The sequence below is a fragment of the Colius striatus genome, chromosome 1 (genome assembly GCF_028858725.1).
Source record: "Colius striatus isolate bColStr4 chromosome 1, bColStr4.1.hap1, whole genome shotgun sequence".
Lineage (NCBI taxonomy): Eukaryota > Metazoa > Chordata > Aves > Coliiformes > Coliidae > Colius > Colius striatus.
In genome coordinates this window covers 164829323-164854351 of record NC_084759.1, presented here as the reverse complement: position 1 = coordinate 164854351, position 25029 = coordinate 164829323, and the positions used below count along the sequence as shown (strand labels likewise).

General features: G+C 37.7%; 1 protein-coding gene across 3 annotated transcripts in view; it reads right to left on the bottom strand.

Moving 5' to 3' along the window:
- Positions 1 to 3357: 3357 nt before the first annotated feature.
- PPFIA2 (PTPRF interacting protein alpha 2) overlaps positions 3358 to 25029 on the bottom strand; it is a 301840-nt gene continuing 280168 nt past the window's right edge. Inside the window, exons 20-30 of one of the 3 annotated variants that reach the window (XM_061992698.1) lie at positions 23933 to 23941; positions 19533 to 19614; positions 14774 to 14974; positions 12635 to 12697; positions 11193 to 11222; positions 9266 to 9441; positions 8308 to 8405; positions 6373 to 6548; positions 6206 to 6274; positions 5095 to 5254; positions 3358 to 3440 (exon numbers count right to left, since the gene is read on the bottom strand). In XM_061992698.1, coding sequence (XP_061848682.1) covers positions 3382 to 3440; positions 5095 to 5254; positions 6206 to 6274; positions 6373 to 6548; positions 8308 to 8405; positions 9266 to 9441; positions 11193 to 11222; positions 12635 to 12697; positions 14774 to 14974; positions 19533 to 19614; positions 23933 to 23941 — 1123 coding nt within the window. In that variant the 3' untranslated portion in view covers positions 3358 to 3381. The remainder of the gene's footprint in view (positions 3441 to 5094; positions 5255 to 6205; positions 6275 to 6372; positions 6549 to 8307; positions 8406 to 9265; positions 9442 to 11192; positions 11223 to 12634; positions 12698 to 14773; positions 14975 to 19532; positions 19615 to 23932; positions 23942 to 25029) is intronic. The other 2 variants (XM_061992783.1, XM_061992867.1) reach the window with 2 other exon arrangements.

Sequence of the window (25029 nt, the reverse complement as noted above, 5' to 3'; positions counted from 1 at the left end):
GGCACAGGGCTGAACACACATTATAGACCTTGTGATGTACTCTGTGGTTTTCCTTGCTCACGGCAGCTCAGCAGCATTTGCCTTTTTCACCCTGACAATTTTCTTGCTGTGAACCAGCTGTTTCCAGATTATCATTCACATTGTTTTGTAACTCTGCTCCCATCTGTCTTTACAAATCCTCTTTGGAACCCTTCACTGATAAAGTACATTGTCAATTTTGCCAAAACCCTTTTGATATTTCATGGTAATAAGAATGAAACCAATATGTTCTATTGTGACAGCTTGTGGCAACAAAACTGTCCTGGGTGAGCCTTTTGACTTGGTGGTGACAAGTATTTCGTAAGAGAAAAGCATTGGGAAAGCTTAGACACCATGGCTACAAAATCTACTGTCTGTGTGATGGTGTTGCAGATGTTTAGCTGGGCATCATACATCCACTACAGCAGAAAGCTCAATCTATCCCATGTGCTCTAACTTCTTTGCAAGATTGAATAGCCAGACACCAGCAGTCCTAAACGTTAAATTTCTTATCTTGAGAGTGCACTTGAGCTGGGCTGTGCAGAGTGGGCTCATGTAACTGTTCTGAGAACATCAACCAGTTCGTGTTCCTGGCAGCTTGTCGTGGTAGCTTCAACAAATGTTTGAAAAAATACCTGAAGTGCAACTTTAAGCTACATCAATTGAACCCAGCTGTTGTGAAGAAACACCATAAGACACTGTAAGGTTGTACCCAGTTTGTATCATTGGCATAAACTATTTTGAAACATGAGGCTTTGACATTTTAAGAAGGTAAGTAGCAGAATGCAAGAATCTGCAGCCTGCTGTGATGACATGTGCCACCTGTGCTACTCTTTTCAGTCTGCTCTTGCTATGCAAATTCCCCTTTATTAAAAATTCTCTTCTCTTGCCATTGTGTGATAACTCATCCAGCTATCCATTCACTCTATTTTTTAGTTAGAGCCACTCCCTGATTCTATGCATGCTGATAGTTTAGTCACCAGAGTAACACAGCTACTAATGTGTTCTAGGCAAAGTGTTAGAAGCCTGGGTGTCAGTCTGAACTGCATCTGGAAAATTTCAGGAGGCATGTTATAAAGAATACTCTTCCTTTTTGTCCCATGTGTCATTCAGTTCCTTCCATGAAGAAACCGTTGCCCAGGACCCATGATCACAAAATCCTAACAACTCTTCTGTTGCCTTCAGCCAGCTTCACGTCCTTCATAGCAGCAGTTACTGTTTATGCATTCGTCCATGAGATGCAAGTAATTTGCTTAAGTTTTCAAGTTTGATATAATAATGAAGAAAATACCTTCCCTGCATATTTCTACTATAACTTACTGAAATATAAAATTATTTTAACTGGCTCTTTGGTTTTTAACATGCACGACACATAGAAATCCCACTTATGAATAGGCCCATTACTGTTGGCCCAAGAGATAGCTTGGTGTTTGAACTTAATTTGTTACTAAAAAAAAATCATACTTTTTTGCTTTCAAACTTGCAGTTCTGAAGCAATAGAGGAGAAAAGACAGGTAACAGTTTCTACCCTCACTGAACCCAGTGAGAATACTGTCATTGACTTTACTGACATAACACCAAGCTGTAATCTATGCATGCATACACAAGAACAGATTTATGTAGTTTACATGTTTCATAATCATTGTTGTAGGACCAGTTGCTTCAAAAACTTCTCTTTGTTAAATAATTATTGTTTTTCAGTGATGGCATGAAAAGGTCCCTTTTCTACTAGATTAAGATTTTATACTGTGAAGTCTCCTGAAGATCAATGAAGTAAGGCTCATGTCATCAATAGGATCCTGAACAATCTACTTTTTCCACCGGTAACATTTGATATTCCCAAACACTTTTTAAACCTGACTAGAATTATTAAAATCTTCATGGCCCCAAACCTCTCCCATATTTGAGAATCTAAAAAAAGAGACTTTCCTGCAGATCCTCACACATCTTACCTGCACTACATTACAATTATTGAAGCATGTATAATGGCTGGTGAGGTTTTGGTGCTATCTAAATATTCTTTCCGACTCCCCTACAATACAGTCCCCCGACTAAGTAAATGGAAAACTGTTTTACTGAGAAAATATCAGCATGAAATGGTGCCATATTGATGAAAGCGCTCATCATGGTAGCATTTTTTGCAAAACTTCTGATGTATCAGAAAACGGTGTATTTCCACAAAACTCTGGAGGAGTGAAACTCTGAGATTCACAGCTGTATTCAAAAGAGAAGTGGTCAGGATTACAACATGAATTCCTGTACTAAATTTGATCTAGAGTTCCATCCAGCTCAGAATATCCATAAGGTCTAGAGCATAAGATTTAATGAGGAGCAGCTGAGGTTGTTTAGCCTGGAAAAGAGGAGGCTGAGAGGAGACGTGAACACTCTCTTCAACTACCTGAAAGGAGATTGTAGTGAGGCAGATGTCTCTTCTAAGTAACATATTATAGGACAAGAGAAAATGGCCTCACGTTGCGCCAGGAAAGGTTTAGATTGGAGATTAGGAAAAACTTCTTCACTGAGAGAGCTGTTAGACACTGGAACAGGCTGCCCAGTGAGGTGGTGGCCCAGAGCCTATTTAAAAGATGTGTAGATGAGGTGCTGAGGGACATAGTGTCGTGATGGGCTTGGCAGTGTTAGGTTAGTGGTTGGACAGAATGATCTTAAAGGCCTTTTACAACCACAATGGTTCCATGATTTTTTCATCACTGGTCAATTCTGAATGATTTGAGAAGAGCAAGAATTTCTATAATTGATAATTTCAGATTTTATATATAGGGTAAATTTTGTTCTGGCTTTGTGCAGCTACCTGATGTTCTAAATTGGGCCAGATCTCTCTTTTTTGCTCTTTTTTTTTTTTAGTTTTTTAAAAAAAGTAGTAACTCTCTCCTGCTTTACTAACTTCTCATCCCCTCCTGCCCTCCCACTAGCTCCTGGTAGAACTCCTTCAAGTTCTCATGAAGTAAATTCACTCCCTATGCCTACTGCTGTCTCCCCAGTTCTAGCTTTGACAGTGTACAAAATACATGGTTGCTGAGCTAGTCTGAACAGACTAGTCTGAAAACTTTTGTGTTACCTGCTAAAGTGTTTTAAGCAAAAGGACTTGCCGTTTTAGATGGGGAAAAGAATAGCTGAGCGTTCCCTGGGCTGAGCTCGAGACTGTTGTCATAATCAAATGACCACCCTAATGACCACCTTAAGTGAGTCTGAGGTAGGTCTTCTGCTCCATGCTGGCTCTTGCTTGAATAATGCCAAGGAACACTGGGGGATAGTGTACAGAGATAAAGAGCTTTCATGATGGCCCCTTATGGCCCCTTATGAATACTCACAACAATTCAGTGCTGGCTTCTTTGCTAGGACTTGTCAGCATGAGTATGTGCGAACTGTTGAGCTGTCTAACCTCTGCAGTCGTGAGGAAGCAACTGCAAATTGCAAGAAAAAAGAAAGAAACAAACCAGAACCTCTTTAAAATCAATAAGAAAATCAATCGGTCGGCTTCCCACTGGAATGGGGGCTATCAAATTGCTCTGTGGTTTTCAATGACACAGTCTGGGCATGGTCTAGTTCAGAACACCAAGTTTCTTCATGTCTGGTGAACTGCTGTTAAGTGAATACAGCTTAAAACTCAATTTTGTCTTTATTTTGTTTGAAGTCCTAATACTGCTAATATCATGCTGTTTAAATACTGTGGCCTTCTTAGCACTGGGAGATAGGAAGCCAAATCCTCGATGAAGACAGAGGTCTTCAAAGATAGGTATCTTTAAGTCTACTGAGTTCAGTACCCAGCTCAATAATGAACTGTCTGGGAGATCTCAAGTAAATCACTAAACCTCCCTTGTGCCTTAGTTCCCCATCTGTAAAATGGGAATAATATCTTCTATGTCATAGTGTGGCTATAAGATTAAATCCATGAATGTTTGTAAGGTTCTTAGATACTACAGTAATCTGGGCCATGGAAATGTCTAGGGAGCTATTACCTTTATTTGTACATGAAATTTGCCTTGGAATGGATTCTTGTCTTACAGTTTCATCATTGCCAAATGTGCAGGATTAAAAGCAAAGCATGCACATGAGCAGTGGAGTCAATGGAATTCAGTGATGCAATCAGTAAATTATTCCATTTGCAACTGCAGCTATAAAGTATTGTTTTTAAAGGTGAGAAACTTTAATGGAATTTAGATGGCTTTAATAGAATTTAGATAGCAATATTATCATGCCAAGTTCATTCAAGAGTTACATAATGTAATTGCTACAAGCAGTGTATAAAACTACTTTGAGACAAGTTTATTCATAGACCTAAGTTCTTTCATGAGCAAATAGAAGTATTTGAAATGGAACAGTCTGTCTACTGGTACTTCTCTGAACTTCAGGCAGTTTTCCACGGCTTTATCACACATACACCTGAAGGAACAGCCAAAATGGGATTTGTCCCTTCTCCTTGCCCTCTTGCAATGATTTTAAAATTCTACTTTTTAAAAAAGTTTTTATCTGCTTGTTTAGTTTTCCAGTCATTGCTGAGTTAGTGCATCTTTTGGGAATTGGAAGCTTCCAAAGAAAATTCAGTCTGCTATACAGTAAGTTACTTAGTACCTGAAATTCAGTATTTTCTAACTATAGTACCCATCTGATTGTTATTATTGACAATGAAATAACTCAAGTTTCTAAGGCTGAGCTAGTTAGTTTAAAAGTCAAGTAGGACATTACAGGTGATGGCCCTTTCTAAGTTAATTCTCTAAAACACACTCCACGTGCTGGAGAGCCAATGAGCTGAAAAATTTGCTTAGATGCTATATGCAATCTTGGATGAAGGTCAGTAAATTAATTACATCTGAATGTCTCCTTTGCAGATTTTTTTAAAAAAAATAAAGACTGACAATCTAAAACAAACCTGAAAAAATCAATAGTATGTCAAGTTAATGCTTCTCCATTCCCCAATTCAACTGTCCCAGGCTCCATTCAACCTAATTACATGAATGCAGCCGTTCTGGTGCAAGACAGACATGCACTACGAGTCAAATTAGCGTGCTGGAATAAGCCTCTTGCTTTTCAACAGTAAGTACAGAAATGACAGCCTACCATCAGTTGCCATCTTCCGTGACTGCCCTGATGTTGTGGTTAATCTGAAGCCGGCTGGCAGCGTTTCTGAGGAGCCTGGCATCATGCTGATCCCATGAACCTCGCGTGGAGGAAACTGTCGTCGCCAGGAGGGGCCACGTCTGAAGTTCTTGTCATCGCTCTGTCAACACAGAGTTGTATTTGATACAGAAAAATGATTTTTTTAAAATTAATTATCCTGCTGTCTTCTGCCTCTCCCACTGTCTAATGTATTCCACAACATCTTCCCTGCTCTGTTGCACTGCATCCAGTAACAGCAATGCGTTTGAGACACTCTTGTGAACGTAAATTGCTTTAGAAATAGTAAATGCTAGGGTGGAAAACTCTTCTTAAATCTCAGACTTGATATAGTAGAGGCTTTTAGTATCAGCTAAAGTAGAACTTAAAAGTCAGATGTCTTCCAAGAAGAGTCACAGAAAGTGCAGTCGTTTGTTACCGCAGTAGAAGGTTTATGTAAATTGCCACTAAAGAATTAAAGACTCCTGTGTAGGCACAGGATTCGTAGGCATCTCACATTTTCAGCAAGTCCTTAAAAGTTCTATTCCTCCTCACGTGCAGAAGTCCAAGACTTGAACATATTTGTGCTGGATTCTTACCTTAAGACAAACACTTTCCATTGATAGACTTGAGATTCCTCATCCTAGATAACTGCCCCAAATCCTACTCTGTTACATATTGACTAACTTTGAAGAACAACAGTACAATCTCCCAACCATCAAAAATGCACTTCTTTATTTTTAAAGAAGTGACCTAAAGAATGAGTTGCACAGGCATCTGCCTCCTACTACTTGCTCTGGCCTGTGAAACTTCCACTCCATTCTGCATGCTTCCTCTATGGAAAATGCTCATCTTAAGGTAAGAGTGCAGTGTCAAATTCAGCATCCAAATTTATATGAATACATAGCCATACTGAGGTTACTTTAAAAACCTGGATTGGCATTAGTGGCTTTTTTTCTTAAAGCTACAGCTGACTCTTTTTAACAACATGCATATCAACGCGTCTTCGTGCACTCAATTCTGGTTTTATATTTTACTGTGTTCTTTTATAAATACTGAAAATAAAATTCATTACTTCCTCAAGTCGTCTTTCAGTTCCTAGTGCTAAAAGGTTGTTGTATTCTCTCTCAAGGATCTGCCGTGCCTAGAGATACCAAAGATACCAAAAAATTAAAATGACTAAAGAAGAATCAAAGGCAATAATGGCTACAAATGAACCAAAAGTAGCGTGAGCAAACTTGCCTGGGTGTTTTGTGTTGGAATCTGTAATAATAAAGCTAAACTGCTGTAATCAAAGTTTTCATCCAGTGCTATAAGTGAGCCATGTACACCACTTTCTAGAATATTATTTGCATATTCTCTGAGGCCAATAGCTTGTATCCAGCGTATGACTCGATCATTGCTCCATACCAGCACATCTGTAAGGACAGGACACCGGTTCAGTCTCCTTCTCTACTTCCTACAACAGTACAGGCACATGCATGTAGTTGTGCATGCACTGTGGACATCTCACAGCTTTATTTCTTAAATGAGGAATGCCAGCATACTTTAACATCCCCTATTCAAAACCCCATGTGATTTTTTTTTTAGCTGCCTTCAAGTTATTTATTCTAAATAACGTTTCCAAAGGTGAAAGGTGCCTCTAGAGGGCAAAAGCAGTTGCTCCACCTCCTCTAGATACCCTTTTCAATGCTTAGGCAAGATTTTACAGTTTAATAGTGCAAGGGCACAGGAGAAATATTCTTTCCTCAAGGCTTCACTTGAGAGTTTTGTATTGGACACCTTTGAGAGCTGGGCCAGCACCTACCATTTGATAACATGCCATACAGCAAACGATGCGTTCACAGTTTTAGAGACTAAAACTATTTTTAGTTCAGAAAGCTGGTTGAGCTGTTAAGGTCTATGCCAATTATAAAGCTGAGGCAACAAAATGAGCTAGGAAACCATTTTAGAGGATTTGGCTGTTATTAAAAAAAGCATCCTACCCTGCCCATAAGATTGAAAGAAAGTTACTTATACTGATCTTGTGAGTGGGAAACGTAATACTGAGGTTTGTGTTAGTAAGTTATGAGGCCTTTCCAGAAATTCAGCCAGTGCAGCTGTTCTGGGAGCAGACATTCTCTGTCACCCAACCAACTGCATCTCAGACTTTGGAGTCAGGACCAGCTGAAGCACAGTCTGGCAGCCAGGGATCAACAAGACCAAATCCTTCCTGGGACTGTTGTCTAGCTGGGGTTGGGTGAAGGAGACTTTGAGTTATTAGCCTTGTCCTAGCAGTGACTAGCATTGAAACAACACCAGAACTTGAGATCAGTATCCAATTCCCCTGCATCAGTCTCCAGCTATAACAACTTGGCTAACACTGATGCCTCCACATCGGAAGCAAAGTCTTTGCATCAGTGCATGCCATCATATGCCTTGAGCAACTGCACGCTCTCACTGTAGCCATTCCCCTTTCTAATTCCCAACCCTTTTTTTTTTTTAGCTCTTCCAATCAGCATTGTGCTTGAGAAGCATTAACTGCTGTATTCACTAGAGCTGGAAATGCTTAAAGGAATCAAAGAATTCACATCTGATAATATAAAAAAACCAACAAGCCTAACTATTCTATATAAAAGGAACCATGCAGTAAGCCTGCAGCTGCTCTAGAGAGCTTTACACAGAAAAATACTTCAAAATCAGCTGTTAGCTCTTCTAGTAAGGTCCATTCTGTTAGGACCCAAGCAACCAACTGCCTCAGTGGCCATTCCTCCAAGCAACAGTTCTCTATAACACACATTTTGAAGTAAGACATCAAAGGCAAAGGTTTTCAAAAGCAGGAGCACAGTGTTAGGGTCCTGAGTGCTCCCAATTCCCAGCATTGCCCCCTGCATATTTCACTGAGCTGCAAGCTATTTGGTCTTTTGCTTCTGAAAGTGCAAGAAGCTAGGATAAGATCTGTCCCCAAAATACAATTTAGTGAAATGTATATATCAAGCTACCATTCAGAATTGCAGCCCCAATTTACCAAAGTACTTAACTGCCTAATTTAAGGAGGTATATTGTGTTCTTAAGACTTACTTGAATTTTACTTAAAGCACATGCTTAAATTCTTTGCTAAAATGGCATGACAGGGGTTAACAGTGTCAAGCTTCAAAAGAAGAAACATTCCCAGTATTCATTCCCAGGAACTATCACCTTTTATTTCATGCTGACTCATTTCTCTTCGCTTTTCCAGTTCTTTTCTATCATAATTCAACCTCTTTAAACACATGATTCCATATTGCAAGCTTGTTCTGTTATTTAAAGAGAAACATTTACAGAGTTAATAAAGATAATTTTGAGGATGGGAACATATGTAGGATATATTTCCTGCATTTCATGTGAAGTGTTTTATGGTGCCCATTTAGCAAATCTTGATGACAGAGGGGAGACCAAAACCATTAAGGAAACTCCACAGACTTCAAAAATGAAATGGAGAAAACCAAAATGAATTTGATTGAATAAATACTCTAGCATAAGAAACCCAAAATTTTAAAAATCAGAATGCAGAAAAGGTCAGCCCTTGCGAGCTGTAAAATGTTTTGTCAAATCAGGCCTCAAAAAGTGACAAATCAGGCAGTACATTGAAAAAAAAAATCCCCTTCTTGTCACATAAACATCATTCTCTCTGAAGTCTAAATGCTTTCATTTCCATATTTCCAATTTAGCTTCCTGACTAGATCCTTAGATAACCTGAACAACTGTCAATTTGCTTGTACTGTTAACAGCTTTTGTGTGCTACACACAATAGCTTTTCATTATTTTGAGATCTCAGGGCTTCAAATCTCAGTCTACCACTTTCTGATACTTTAAACCACTTAATAAACTATTGCTGTTTCTGTATTGTCACGTCTTTATTTAAATATTAATGGTTCCCTGCTCATTAGGAATTTTATCAGTACCAATATCTTAGTTTTAAGAGACATAATTGCAATGCAATTGCTATTGCTAAAGGAATCTCTCTCAATTCAGATTTCTGATACTCAGCACTCACTTTTCTGTGTTGTTTTCCACACCAGAACAACAGAAAGCAAGTGCTTTTATTCCGTGCAGCACCAAGCACTACATCAGACAGATAAACGTCTTCACTGAGGTAGTCTATATGCCAACATACCGATGGAAGCTATCCACCATTTTCAAGTGCACACGCAGATCTTTCTTTGTCAGGTGATCTAACATCCTCGCATCTACCAGGCATTCCATGAAATAACTTCGGTACTGAGGTAAACCCAGACTGGGGAGCCATTCGTTACCTATCCATTCATGGTTCATATCACCATAAGCCAGGGTCTACAGGGGGGAAATAAAAAAACAGAGAGGAGGGATTAATTCTTGAGTTTATTCAAGGTTGCATCACAGACTGAAGAAAGGATATCTATCTATCTGCTAATGCTTGCTTCTGGTGAAGCTTCCTAGCTGAGAAATCCTGTCTGAAAAAAAAAAACCCATTCCATTTGTACATCATTTTGACACTGGAGGTAGAAGAGACTGTGAGATGTTTCTGATATCGGTTTTGCCTGTCGTGTCTTATTTTCTGTCTTTGTGTATTGTAAAAATTATTTTATAATAAATTACAGTTTCCATTTTGAATTTTAAATGCAAGTAGACTTGTTGCAACTAAAATGTATTTGTTTCAAACTCTGACTTTCAATTGACCTTCTAGAATATTTATTCTAGGCAAATCCTACATTGAACTTGGTAATACAAACATGGCCCCAGAGAATCAATGGAGGTCTGTGTCACTGTTTAATAGGAGTTAGGATTTCCTAAAAAGGACACTTTGTGATTACACATGTTTAGTCCTTTTGAGACTAAAATGTTAATTTCAGTTGTTTGTCCGTCACAGTTACATTTGCCATTGGTCTTCACCATCTGGCAGAGCAGGTGACCAAATATATTCTATTAATGAGCTATTTTCAACTGCAAATAGCTTAAACCATGCATCATATGCAGAGCTCAATAAATTAGTTCTATAAGGTGGGAGCAAACTAGATTCCTCCTAGAAGCTAGCATTCAGGCTACTTCATTCTTCAGATGGAGTTTCCATAGGGTGAAGAAGAAAGTAAATGAAAAATAATCAGATGGATCATGAAGTTAAGATGCAAAATGGATTTTACACCTCACTATTATAAATTATTTTGTTCTACTAAAAAGATTATGATTCTATGAGAGAGAACTTGTGAATTCATAGAATCATAGAATGGTAGGGGTTGGAAGAGATCTTTAGAGATTATCTAGTCCAATCCCCCTGCAGAAGCAGGTTCACCTAGATCAGGTCAGAAACATGTCCAGGCGGGTCTTGAAGACCTCCAAGGAAGGAGCCTCCACACCCTCCCTGGGCAGCCTGTGCCAGCACTAGATTGCAAGATTATCACCACTTCAATGATCCCGCTCAGCTTTGAGCATCACTTTCAAGTCTATCTTTTTGGCTTTGTTTTTAATGCTTCTTGTCATTATAGACCAAAAAATAACACCATATGAGCCCGATATAGGGGATATATAGTCCCCTTATCTGTGAGATTTTGAGTAGAAAAGAAATGCTGTAAGTAAAGGCAGTGACATTGTGTAAGAGTGTGTATTAGAGAGAAAGAAGTTGAAAAATAAAAGAGATTGATAGTCAAAGTGATTTTTTTTTTCCTAATTGTACAAGACTCTCTGTAGACTGAAATTTGATTGTGATTTATACAATTGCTCTAAAAATCAAAACTTGGTATAGTCTCTTGCCATATTTTATTAGCTGCTTCCTAAAAATAGGAAAATGGTTATTCCCCTAGATTTAGCTGAGGGATAAAAGATGCCTCTGGAATGTAGTCATTTCTTTTAAGAAAAATATTAACAGCATATGTACCTCTTTGTGCTTTACCTAGCAAACCTGTCAGTAGAATATTCTCTTTAGCTTAGAAGAAATCAAAAATGTGTAAATCATAATCCAATCACTGAGATACTGTCAGAATACTATGCTCCTCTACACGCATCAATACACTGCTCATTACATTATTATTAGCTTTCCATTAAAAAAAAAACATGTGAAAGGATCATACCTGAGCCCAGCTGCCTTCTTCAGACTCTTTCTGTGTAATCAGCAGGTAGCAATTAGTAAAACAGGTAAAAAGACAAAATGAGTTAGAAAAAGATGTCGTTTTCATGTGTATGTTAATCTTAGTACAAAAGAAAACATACATGTAAAATGAGCTGACAAAATAACTTCAGTCAGTGGAAATGCCTTGGGGTAAACTACTTTAAAAATTACAAGACCAAAACCAAAAATCTTAGTAGGTTAAATCTAGCTAAATTATCAAGATATGAAATCCTAAGAGCTTGATGAAACTTCACAGCATTCTCTTGAGCATAGTTTCACAATAAAACCACAATCATTTACTTAGAAAGTTGGGCATTACAGATATCAGTTTGCATTTTGAGTTAGATTTCGCAAAGTTCATAATGAAAAGCTGTCTTCTTGGAAATGTATCACAAAGGAGCTTTTTATATAATGGTTTTTTAATGGCAACATTTTATTCTTCTGGCTGGCCAGTTAAAGAGCATCATCTCTACTTCTTTTCAGTTGCATGTTGTTGTGTTTATATTTATCTTTACCAACAACAATAAAATTCAAAAGAAAGTCAATTAAAAAAGATCAAATACTGATGTGAATCTGCTTCAAGAATGATAATAAGAAAACTTAGACGAGTATGGCAAGCACAAATTTCTAAAAAGTCAGTCTTTAATGCATCAAAATGTAGCTTCTGTACCTCCCCCACCATGTATGGATTGAGCTGACTATAAAGTTAGGTTTTTCAGACATCTCCCTGTGGGATTGAATCATGTCATGTAAATTCTGTTATGGAGTTATTATGATGTAATGCCATAAACAAAACCTAAAATAACATACATACCAAGTAAAAGAAAAAAGTTAGAACTAATGAATAAAATGTATTAATAGATATTTATGTCCCCCCAAAGCAGAGAGAGGTTTGACAGAAATCAGTAGATAACACACTGCAGGCACCCTGTTATGAATACACAAGTATGGACATGAAAGATTCGGCATTAATGAAAACACTGAGTTGTGTAATACACCATTCTCAAGCCTTTTCCAATTTCTTTCTATTTCAGCAGATATAAAACTACATTTAGAAGAGGTACTAGGAAGCAGAGTACAAGTTAAATGTTGCACCTGTTACTGCAACAATTTCATTTCACTAAATGAGGTTTCACACTGGCAGTGAAATTATTATGTACTGAAATCTCCAATACTGCTTCTAGATTCACACGATTTTTGTGATAAAAATACAGTTTGTAATTTCTTTTGCTGGGAAATTATGCAACTGTTCTTTAAATTCAATCTCACTACTCTATGTGACTTTCTAACGGCATGCTCGGGAAGCATCCTAAAGAAGATATGGCATCTGCATTAAAGTAGACACATCCTAGTTCTCTTTTGAGCACTGGAAAAACCATTTTAAATGGAAGTGGAAAGACTAACCGTTTTAGCTGGAGCAGCAAGATTTTCCATTTCTTCATGGGTCACCCAAACATTGCCTGAGGGCTATGGACAAGGCCCGCAGGAAGGCAGGTGGGATCCGTATTAGGTAAGCAGTGGTAAAGAAGAAAGGCAGCACCACTGTAAGTTAACAGCGTATAGCATCACCATCAGCACAACCATGTTCTTGCCTCTACCGAGCTGCAACTAGAGGCAACTTTAGACGTTTTGTATCTTTCATTACAGGATTCTGAACAGATGGAATGGAGAACTGATGGATTAAATCCGGCAGTAACAAAGGAAAGAATAATAATGAAAGCTACATTTCATACACAAGTGGCAAATACAACCTTTAGCTCACAGCTTGGTCTGGAAGTAAGCTTCAGTTCTCAAAGGTTTTCTATCCTGCACACATCACATGCTTATATTGTAATCTAAATAATGATTACTTCCCCAACGTTTCTGTAAATGAAAAATGTAAGGAGAATTCACTTGTAAAACTATTTTTACTTATTCTACTGTTTTCAGTCAGGTTATTACTATGGCCATGGGATGAGACTGAGAAAGGGTGTTGAAGTCTGCTGTGTTTTCGTGAAGGCTGAAATAAACCAATTCGTTTCCTGAGAAAGAGGGGAAGCTTAAAGACTTGGAGCTCAGAAACACACATTCCAGGACAGAGCAGATTAGTGCTGCCAATTACTCAGGGAGAATTAAAAAGTCAAGGCAAAAGTATTCACAATGTTTTCAGTTTAAATATACAGTTTTATCATTCCATAAGTATCAATGCTCTTGTACTTTTAAACATGTTTTTATGCTTTTAGAATAAAAATTAATTTTGTTTAGTAATTCAACATCCTGTTGAGTCCATCCTGCTTCATTTAGGGAAAGTCCACCATAATTCATAGTATTACCATGGTTATGACATATACAACTGCTCTGAGGCGAGAAAATTTCAGATAGAAAAATATAATATTTAAAGAAAGTTAGCAACATAAAGATAAAAAGCCAGTCCACAGGAAAATTAAAGGGTCCTGCTTCCCAGTTGCTTATGTAGCTCAGTGGACTTGGTAGCCCTCAAAGGTACTTCAGTTCTACTTTCCACCAAAAGATTCTCCATGAATTCCATGAAGATAAGAGATTACAAAATGTAAATAACAAATATCAGTTATTATTGTACTATTAGAAGTCTGAGCTGCACTACTTGAATCATACTCTTTGTCCTTCTATGCTATGTTTCCTATCTGACCAAGCCTCTTTTTTGTCTTGAGTTTGTGTGGTGCTTTTTTAGCGTTACAGTCTTTGTTGTCTCTTGCATAGCCATCATGATCAGCCTCTCAGCACGAAACTCCCCTTTTGTTATTTTATATCTTTTTATCTTTGTTGGTTTGGCCTGTTTTTCCTCATTTTCCAGTAAAAGGTACTTCTTTATCTATAGCACATGCATTCTTTCCCTCCCCTAATCTACTTTCTTGCCCCTTTTGATATATTCCCCTTTCCTTTCAGACTTGTATTTGGATTTCTTCTTTGTTTACTTCCCATCTGCTACCACTCTCTCTCCCTTCCTCATGGAATACACATTAACCACTTTCCGCTTCTTCCAGACTCTCTCTTCATACCTCTAAACATTTCTCCTCTTAAAGGCACAAACTATCTAAAGCCAGCGCACTCAGATTAGATAACATTTGAAAAAATGCAAAAAAGAGGAAGAGGAAACAAGGTTCAAAAGAGCTGTGTTCCTACATAATCTCTCCCCTGTCCTGCCTTGCCTTACCCCATCAAAAATATCCCAAATCACACCCAAAAAACCCAGAAATATGATCTGATTTGTTCGGTAGAGTTGACTCGAAAGAAGAGAAAGGCAAAAAACACATTCAAAAATTACAAACAAGATGTTCAATATTGATCATTTACATAACATCAAGGTTAATAAAAACCACAACTTGAAAAAAAACATTTGCTAAAGGAAAAACATCAGCCACCAACAATCAAGTGAGTGATGAACAAATCCTTCTAAGTCTTATAGGACAGTTCTTACTGATTGTGAAGAATGTGTTATGACAGAGCCATTCATACTATGAAAGTCTTTCTGCAGACTCCTGCAAGGTGAAGCAGAGAAGAAAAAGTTAGCTGAACAGGACTCACTGTTCTGGATGTTGGAGGTGCTGATGGACTTGTCAGTGATACCATCTCCTGGATTGCTAATCGGAGCTTTAAGCGGTGAAGAGGATTGCTGATTCCAATTTCTCTTTGAATCTCAGTATCAGACAAAGCAGACATAATAGCTCCACTCTTCACATTGGCACGGCAGGCAGCAACATACCAGGCTGGCATGCCCAGCCAGAGCTGTTGAGAGAACGACAGGGCACAGTTATCCAAAGCATTGCTTCATTTCTCAAATGAAATTAAACATCAAGGCACCTATCAATCTGAATAAGCATAGTAATATACACAAATGAGTATGAATATCACAGCCTTTAATAAACCAAAAATGTTTCAGAACCTTTGAAACTACCACGTCTTCATGTGAACTCTTTTTGTTGCTTTACTTGTAACCAGAATTTTAAAGCAAGGGATGCTTTGAATTATTTATAGAGTTGTATGCCTCCATCAGCTGGGCCAATGGAGAGCTCCCAGTCCTTTAATAAGAAAGCATTGTCACAAGTCAGTGTTATTGCCCATTTGATAGTCTTATCATATACAGAAAACAATCTAAGAAGAACCATATTAAAATGGCTTTCTATATTTTTTCATGGTAGTCCCCGTTATGTACTCATGGGGCACAATGTTATCAACCAAGAGCAGTTCAGATAACCAACCTAGTGAGTACTGAGCTTACTGTAAAGTTTGGGAATTGGTATGGTGTCACATCCCAGATAGAAATACTGGTTAGAAGTTGCAGCAAAATGTGAGCACAGCTACATCACCTGTGGATTTAGAAGATATGTTCTTGTGACTTCACGCTTTTCCTTTATGTTAGTTTTACTAGCTTAGATCAGCTACAGTCCCTTACTTTACTACTTAGTCTTTGCCTGTAAGAGATACTCTCCACTCCCAGCAGTCTTTCCTGGGACTTCCTGAATATTAATTCCTTTTGATTTTCCCAGATTTCTCATTTTATGGTGTCTCGTTAATATGACTGTCAGTGCCTACATCTGTTTGCTCCCAAAAGAGATTTACTCCACAGCAGGGATACACACATATGGGAAGTTTTCGTCCCAACATGCAATAGAGTAATAGAATCATGGAATCATTTCAGTTGGATAATATTTTTAAGATCATTGAGTCCAATTGCTAATCTAACACTGTTAGGCCCAACACTAAACCATCTCCCTCAGCACCTCATCTATGCATCTTTTAGAAATCACCACAGATGGTGACTCCACCACCTCCCTGGGCACCTTGTTCCAGTGTTCATCCTCTTAGTGAAAAAGTTTTGCCTAATCTTCAATCTAAATCTCCACTGAACCCGTTTCCTCTTGTCCTATCATTTGTTACTTGGGATAAGAGATCAGTAACTGTCTCACTACAACCTCCTTTCAGGTAGCTGTAGGGATCTTATCTCCCCTCAGCCTTCCCTACTCCAGTTCCCTCAGCCACTCCTCATCAGACTTGTCCTCCAGACCCTTCACCAGCTTTGTTGCCTGTGTTTGGACATGCTCCATCACCTCAATGTCTGTCTTGTAGTGAGGAGCCCAAAACTGAACACAGTACTTGAGGATGGCCTCACCAGTGTCAAGTCCAGGGAGACAATCACTTACCTGGTCCTGATGGTCACACTATTTCTGATACAAGTCAGGATGTCAGTGGCCTTTTTTTGCCACCTGGGCACACTGTTGGCTCATATTTAGGTGGCTGTCAACCAACACTCCCTAGTTCTTTTTGCTTCGGGTAGCTCTTCAGCCACTCATTCCCAAGCCTGTATCATTGCAAGGGGTTGCTGTGGCCCAAGTACAGAACCTGGCACTAGGCCTTGGTAAACCAATTGGCCTCAGCCCATCAATCCAGCCTATCCAGGTCCCTCTGAAGGGCCTTCTTGTCCTCAAGCAGATCTACTCTTACATTATGCTGTAGCAAAAGCTATGAGAAGGACATAAGCAGTGAATGCCATAATCACTAACATTTTGGGGAAAAGCAGTGGAAAATAAAGCCAGACTCAGCTAGGTACATTTGAAATAGACTATTAGAATTAGCTGATTTAATTAATTTTTTTTTTTCTTAATAATGGCTTACTAAAAGAGGACACAAAGTCAAGGAAATGAATCAAATTATGTCAAAATGTTAACCAACAAATCTGGAAACTAGAGAGAAACTGAAAGGATTTTTATTAAATTTCTCATGGTACAGGAAATTTCTGTGTGGTTATTAACAAATCTATTCCTTATCTGGGAAATATTTGCTTAAGAGACAGCTGTTAGATTACTTTTATGTCACAGAGAAAACAGATTTGAATGTCAGATTCCAAAAGAACTCGAGCTTTTCTGTACTGACTCCTGATGTATCACAGAGCTTGAAGAACAACTGTACCATGTTTCAAGAAGCCTTTCTTACTGAAGGAGTGAGCCCCTGTCTTCCATCCAATGCTAGTCCAAACTTTATAAATACGATCTAATTCCAACTAATTCTAATAAAACACAAAGTTTCCTGACAGTAAAAAAATGAAACCAAAAATTATTTAGAGTACACCCAGCTGCACTTAAACAAAGGGCCATGAGAAAATTATGCAAAGCTTTAAAATGTATTTAATATTGTAATTTAATTTGACTCTTTTTTTTCATGCATACACTTGAAAAGCAGGAAAGTATAGATTCTGGGAGATACTCACTCTCCAGAAATAGATTCAAATATTTTCCACTCTTTAGGTAAATTAGCTCTTTAACAAATTAGGTAATTTAGTTCTTTTAACCAACAGCTGTTTCTACCAGAAAATGCAGTTAGATGGAAATAGACCCTGAAAAGAGGTCACAGTAATTTTTCTAGGCAGAGAAGCCAGATATCAAGATTCAGATATCTTGGATTGATATCCAGAATTAGTTAAGAAACTCCACATTTTTAAAAATATATCTCAATTGTGTCTCTGTACAGACAAATGACCAGGATAAATGCTAAGGATGAACAGTTAAGCCCTGAAAAGTTTGGAAATGTCACAATTGTGATGACATATACTACTTTAATTTTGGCCTTTGTCTCCTTTAATATTAATCTTGGTTTTTAGTCAAAGGGTCACATATTATATTTTCCCTAAGACTCTCTGAAAAACACACAGTGTCCATCTGCTCACTGAATAAATACAGTACAGTACTTCTGACCTCATATCTTTTTATGATCAGTATTTAATCTGCATTGAATACTGCAAGAAACCTCCTCATGGGCTTTCCTGTACTGCTCTCATCATATTTCCCAAGAAGTTTATAGACACCAATTTCTCTTTACAGTTCCTTTCTGAGACAGTGGGAAGCATATCCAATTTTGCAGCTAAGAATCAAGAGAAAAAAAAAAATCAGGACTTGTTAGAAATACCTTCACATTTTGGATCACTCTGGAGGACATCAAGGGCAGATTTTTCTCACTATTCAGAAATATATAGACCTTTGGACATTTATGTTTCCAGCAAATCAGCTTGAACTGCAATATTGAGTATTTCCAACTGATACAAATATGGTTAGAGTAATCTCAAAGTTATATGAAAAAGTCAGGTAGTGACAAAATTAATGAATACTCCATGGTAACAGAAATATTTTTGATGAAAGAAGATACTGTCTCATTTTTCCAAGGTCATGCGCAAATGCTTCAGCTGCCCTTCTGCAGCTTTCATTTAATCTTTTTTATTAGATACCTTCAGTAATTGCAACATGAAACAGAAATTTTTAGACGTTAGCTGCTTACATTCCTCATCCATTTATTCCCTGAACGTATTCCTGTAGAAGCTTTGGAGAGGGAACTTTCTTTTAACAGAAAGGAAAAACTCTACAAGTTCTACCCGATGATCAATGGTTGACACTGCAGACATGAGAGAGAATACACACAAAGGCTTGGCATATACAAGGAATAGATAACTGTTCCTTGGGTCAACAAAGAGCTTGTATCTCCACTAAAGTGACACAGCCCTTACCATCTAAAAGTGACTGTTCATTTGTATAAAAACTTTAATTTTACTTTTTACTTTCTTCTCCCCTCAGCCTCTAGTTATGTATTTTTTGAATAGTTCCTTAACCTAAAACATTCACTGACTTTCATCAAAACTGATGGGAAGCTCTGCTGAACATTTTTCTAGATGAGTTCCAAAATCCATTCATTTAGGCTCTCCAATTAAAAGAGAGCTCTCTGCAGATTGGATTTCAGAGCTGAAGGCACTGCCTGTCAAATCAGAGAGATTTCAATCCGAATCTCCCACATCCTGGGTGGAAGTGCCAATAGTAACTCCCTTTTTCCTAGATGTAAGTGGTATCTAGCTAAATCTGCCTTTTCCCATTACATTTTAACGAGACAAACAGTTACAAATTGTTGAAATTTATTAAAAATTCTGAAGATGCTGCTTCTGTGTTAATCTCATAAAATTTCAGAGTTAATTTTTGTTTTCTCTTCAGCACGTCATCCCATATGAACTCTGTCAAGTTCATATTTAAAGACTAAGAACTTATAAGATTCCAGAAATTTGGTGTTTGAGTGCATTTAATAAGCTTTTTTTTTCCTGTATCCATCTCCCTGTGTAATCCTGTCTTACTTTTTTTCAGCTATAGTCTCTGATTTATACCATTCAGTGTTAAAATATGCTTAGTGATCATGGCACAAGGCATAGCAGAAGGAGAAGGAGACTTGAACAGTCTCTTTTAGAAATTGTAAGGATGAACAGACAGAACAGTCTACAAACACAACTCATTTCTTAATTATGGCCAACACTTACCTCCAGCCAGGCAACCACTGTTGGCCCATCCCACTGTGCAAAAGGCAAACCCTTTCTCCGAGCTTCTTCCAGAAGTTCATGTCTAAAAATGGGTCAAAAAATGTTCAATATGCAGAGGTATGTGCAGGGACAATATAGATGCAACCATGCCTTTTTGTTAAAGGCAACAACAGCAAAGCACAATGACAAGGCATAAAAAAGGCATAAAGAACAACAGTGAACAACACAGCTCTTTCCTCTTTTTTGAGTGTATTCCTTAATCTCTTCTCAACTCTATTATTTTTCTTGGTGCATTTTAATATACCTTTTAACACGCAAAAGGAGAGGTTTCTGTCTTGTCTTAGCTGAATGGGAATAAGCTACATAAAATAATTACCCATATAACAGAACACATAATTAAAGAGAGAAACCTGAGGGATTCCTCCCAAGACTAGCTTAGCTCTGGTCTGGTAATGAAGCTAAAAGGCCCCAAAACCCCAACTTCTAAACCTAAGCTAAGCATGGATGTAATGCAGCTGGTTTTGAGAGGTCTTTATGTTTGAAACCCTAAACCCTGCTGAACTAGCTACGCATATTTCTAAGATCTCTGGAGTACAGTGTTTCTGCATCTTAAATAAGCCATCTGTGGCTAATTAAGAGTTGGTTGTATCTTTAATAGTTCCACATATATACATAAATAGATTTCTATTGAATTGATCAGACACCAATCCAAGTCCTTCATCTGCAGCTTCTCTGTATTGCAATGTCTGTGTATGTAAAACATTATTGTGAAAGCTTTAAATATACAGTGGTATTAAATATTTGGTAAAGTTATGAACAGTCCAGTTGGCCAGACTATCAGAAAAATGTTCTATATTAAACTCATTCAACCATTTGACCAGATCTTTTTATTCCTGGAGGAGGAATAAAGAACACATTGTGGTGGTGGCATAGCAAAAGCAATCCTTCAAAAGTCTTTTTCTCTGGTATTTAACAACATATTTTCAGCTGCCTCCTACTGAGTAAAACACAAAAGAATGCTCTCAGCAACAAGTTGTAGTGAAAAATGAATTAGACAGGGATTATGCTAAATTAGTACTAAAATTTGCTTACATTCCCATATAACAAGGAAGTCTTGAAATTATATCTTCAGTTTTGCTCTGTTCTCTTTTATTGCTACAGCCTTTATTGTTCAGTTATCCCTTGGTAATTCTTCACTGGCTCAGCAGCCTTTCAAACATACGTACTAAAAATCACAGCAGATAAAAGCAATGCAGTGATCTTACTTGTAAGGAGTACTCTCCTTTTGGGATTTTTGCACTGTCAAGGGGCCAGACTCAGAGAATTTGGTTTAGTAGAAAATGGATTTCAAATAGCAATTTTGCATACATGTTTAAATCTCTGGCTCTGAATATTATTAGAAAGAGGTCCTTTACTTATTGTTTCTGCTGTAGTAATATGTAACACTACAAATACTTGACAGCGTTACTGAAGTCTAGCTTATTCTCCCACACATTCTTTGTAGCCTACCTTATATGTTGCCACTTAGATGTCCAAAGACATTGTAGAGCTGTCCTTGCTTTCTATGATGGCAAAGTCCTCAGTTGCCCTCTGGGTACACAAAGGCTATATTACCTTCAGTAGCCAGTGAAGGTGCAGGAATCCCGCATTCCCAGGGAGACAAGCAGTGAACAGCAATAGAGACATAGACACTTGGCTGCCTAAGAAAGCAGAATTTAGGCATAGCCAGATACAGCTACCCCTCAGCTACCTGGGGATGAGATATTTGGGTTGCAGCCTTCCCTTGAAGCTGATTCTCTGGGCTGCCTGCAAATTTACAGCACTACTCAGATGCCACATCGGGGCTGCATGGCTCCCTCTGCCTTCAGGGCTGCGAGCTGGCATGACTGTGCTCCAGGAGAAACAAGCTTTCAGCGATGCCTCTTCATCTCCTCGACGGTTTTGGTGACTCATGGCAGAGCACCATGCCACCAAATCCTTGTGCGACTTCCTCCTTCTCCAGTGGCAACCCAAGCCCAAGCCCCTTCTGCAGCTGTGAGTCCCATGGAGATATCATCTTTGGAGGAACTTGATCACAGATTTTTCCTTATCTTGGCTACTCTCTTCACCCAACCCAGCTGAAAGAGCAGGGCTGGCTAACACACTAAGTAAAAAGCAGATTACAGCTCTGAGGGCCAGTGGCCCTCCTTGCTTCTGTTGGTCTCCTGCTCTAAGCAGGAGACCAGCAGCAAGTGGTCTGCAAAGAGATGGGGAACAATTTTTGGCCTATTTCTTAGATTTAGCGTTAAAACACTGTGTGGCCTCAGGAAACAAGTTGCCTGCAGAAGGGGCATTGGCTCTTCAAGGTCTTGCTATCATGAAAACCTGGAAATATGCTGGAAATATAAAATATGTCTTTCTTGAAAGCCTTCTGTGAATTCAAAACGTTTTAACTGGCCTGAAGCTTGGTGTGCAGACTTAGGATTATTCCAGGGCTTCTCATAAAAATACACTCTCCCAGAACAGGGAAGCACTTCTGTTACTTGAGAGGCAGGCTGGTTCACATTGCTAAATGAAAATATAGTTGTGGTTTTGATTTGGGTGAAGAAAATGGGATGAGGATAGAAATGGAATACCCTATATATATATGCTTTAGCCAAAGACTACAGTATGATAAACAATTCAAAGGGTCTTTGCATGATAGAAGGAAAGTGTTTTGGGTTGAAAATATTTAAAGTTAAAATCCTTTACTCAATTTTAATTTAATTTTTGAATAGTACTCTTTCACTAGTTTTTAACACACTTTAGCAGATCTGCAGGACCTGAACCTTCAATTTATGAACCAGAAGTAAACCAGAATTTGTATTTTTTTAACTGACTGATATTACTTATTTGGCACTCAAATAAAACACCATTTCTTTTTCATTTTGTATGAAACAGCACAATAGAAGCAGCTCCACTTTTTCCAAATACATTAAAAGTGTCATGGAGAAAAAGCATTAATTATTTTAATCAATAGTGCAAATCAGTAGAACAATGAATCTGCTGATCTGCCTATTTTGGAATAGAATCTCAATGTTTTAGAATAGTCTGAATGTGCTATTGTGGGATAATCACTGGCTTCCTGAAAACAGAAAATTTCCAAGGCCAAATATTGGGGACTGCAGTCCAGGTTTTCTTACAAAAACATACAACTGATCACAGGAGGAAAAAGAGATGAATACCCTGAAGCTCATCACTCCCTCTTTCTTTCATTAGAGAGTTTGAAGATCATGAATAGCATTATAAGGTTAGTCTAATTTGGAAGATGTTTTGGAAGGGAACATGGGGATTTTCTCCTCCTAAGACTTTAGAAGAGTAGTACATGCTATAATGTGTCCACTTTGCATTGGTAAGGAGGTACAGAATTGAAACATAATTATTTCCATGCTCATTTAGGTTTTGGCAACGTATGAAAACAAGCTGATAAGGAAGAACTACCATTAATTAGGCATTACTATAAATACTATTATTTTCCAGATAGGGTTTTAAACTGCTTAATACTACTGGAATGAATTCCAAATTAAAGCTGTATTTTTAAAGATAACATTATTACTGTTCAAGAATAAATTCCTCTCTCTGGAGACATTATGGGAGTAACTGCAATATGCTCTTTGAAAGATATCATCACCTTGAGCCTGGTTTTGCAGTTAGGAAATTTCATGTGCATCAACTGTTTAGCATCCATCCAAAATTTGAGAGATGCTTGTATTTGTGCATTTTAGTGAGAGTGCTTCAAAGTGGACTGTTTGACTCTTTTTTTCCAAAGACAGAGAAGAAAAAAATCACGTCACTTCAAGTCATGTTGTGGAGTTGTGTATCAGAGAAGTGGGGTTGCCTTTCCAGCACCGATCTGTCGTTTAATCCTCCTCAATATAGCTTCCTATGGATATTGTTACATTGGGCCATTTTCTTTAGCACCATTTTTCTGAGAGCCAAGGACAACTGCCCAAAACATCATCAACCTACCAAGCTGAATGCGCAACTGTATTGTACTGTGGGGATTATGAATACTTCGATGTCCCTCTTGACTGCAGAGGTACATGGGAGCAAAAGGAAGAGGGAAACGGTAAGAGCAAGACTATGTTATTATCCTGCCAATTTTGTACTTCATATATATATTTCTCTATACATTGGGAAAATTCTAACTTTGTACCAGCCCTCACTATCTCATTGCATAAAACTCAATGAACTTCCTTAAAAGATATGAATAATCTTTAAATAGATCTATGTGGGAAGTTAACAAGATATTGATTTAAAGTATATCATCCAGTGACACCCAATTTTCTTTGACAAGGTGAGGCTCCTCCACTTCACAGCAAACAAGAAATAACAGTTTAGGATTTCTCATACCCAAAATGCAAACATTGTGTACACAAAACCCAGAGACACTGAACAATGTTTCAGCACAGATCTTCATATTTCTTCAAATAATAGCATTTACTTTGACAGTTCTAGTAGGGTACACAGGAAAAGTCCTCGGGGATATTATAATGTATCTTAGTTAAAGTGTAAGTGTAAATGTGAGAAAAATTGAAAGGGAAGCACAGTGGAGTCAAGAGACAAATCATATTAGTAAAATATAAGCAGAACTATTTAAAAATTTTGGCTAATGGGCAATCTTGATCCTAGGGAATGGCCTTTACTCACAGACATTTTCTCAAAAAGAGAAGAGAAGAAAGGTTTTACCTAGCAGAAACTATTAGTAGTAGTAGTATTTATTATTATTATTACTGACAAAATCACAATTGTTACAATAAATCCTAAACCATTTAAATTCAATCAAAATATTATATGTGATTGGTTTCTAGAAGAGATATAGAAAGAAACAATATATAATGTACGTGAAATAAAGTCTTGCCTAATACATAGCCTTACAATCTTGTATATACTGTACTACATTGGAGATCCCTGTAGTTCCCAGGTTGATTGTTATCAAATCTATTTTTACAAGACCCGTCTGGACACGTTCCTGCGTGACCTGGTCTAAGAGGACCTGCTTCTGCAGGGGGTTTGGACTAGATGATCTCTAAAAGTCCCGTCCAACCCTACCATTCTTTGATTCTATGAAAACCATTTCATAACCACATATTTCAAACTAATGTGGTAACCTCTGTTCTCTCGAGTGTTTTATCTTTACATCTTTAGAAAGTTATAACTCTTTAGATAATTTTCTCATTAAGTTCAAAAAATTATTCAAGAAAAAGAACACTTGTATGATAGATAAGAGATGGAGATTTTAAACTTGGTATCAGAATAACAATTAAAAAAAACCCAACAAACAAAAACTAGTGAATAAGAAAATAGTAACATTACATGCACAAATGAACTGTATTGTGCTACTACACAGTGCGAGGGCTAAAGCAGAAAAAAAAAGAAATTGTATACTCTGGATTACTGGTTTTTATGAATTTGAATCCTCTGTGATTTAATTAAACAGAATTTTTGCCTTAACATTATTTGTTAATCTAGGTCTTGA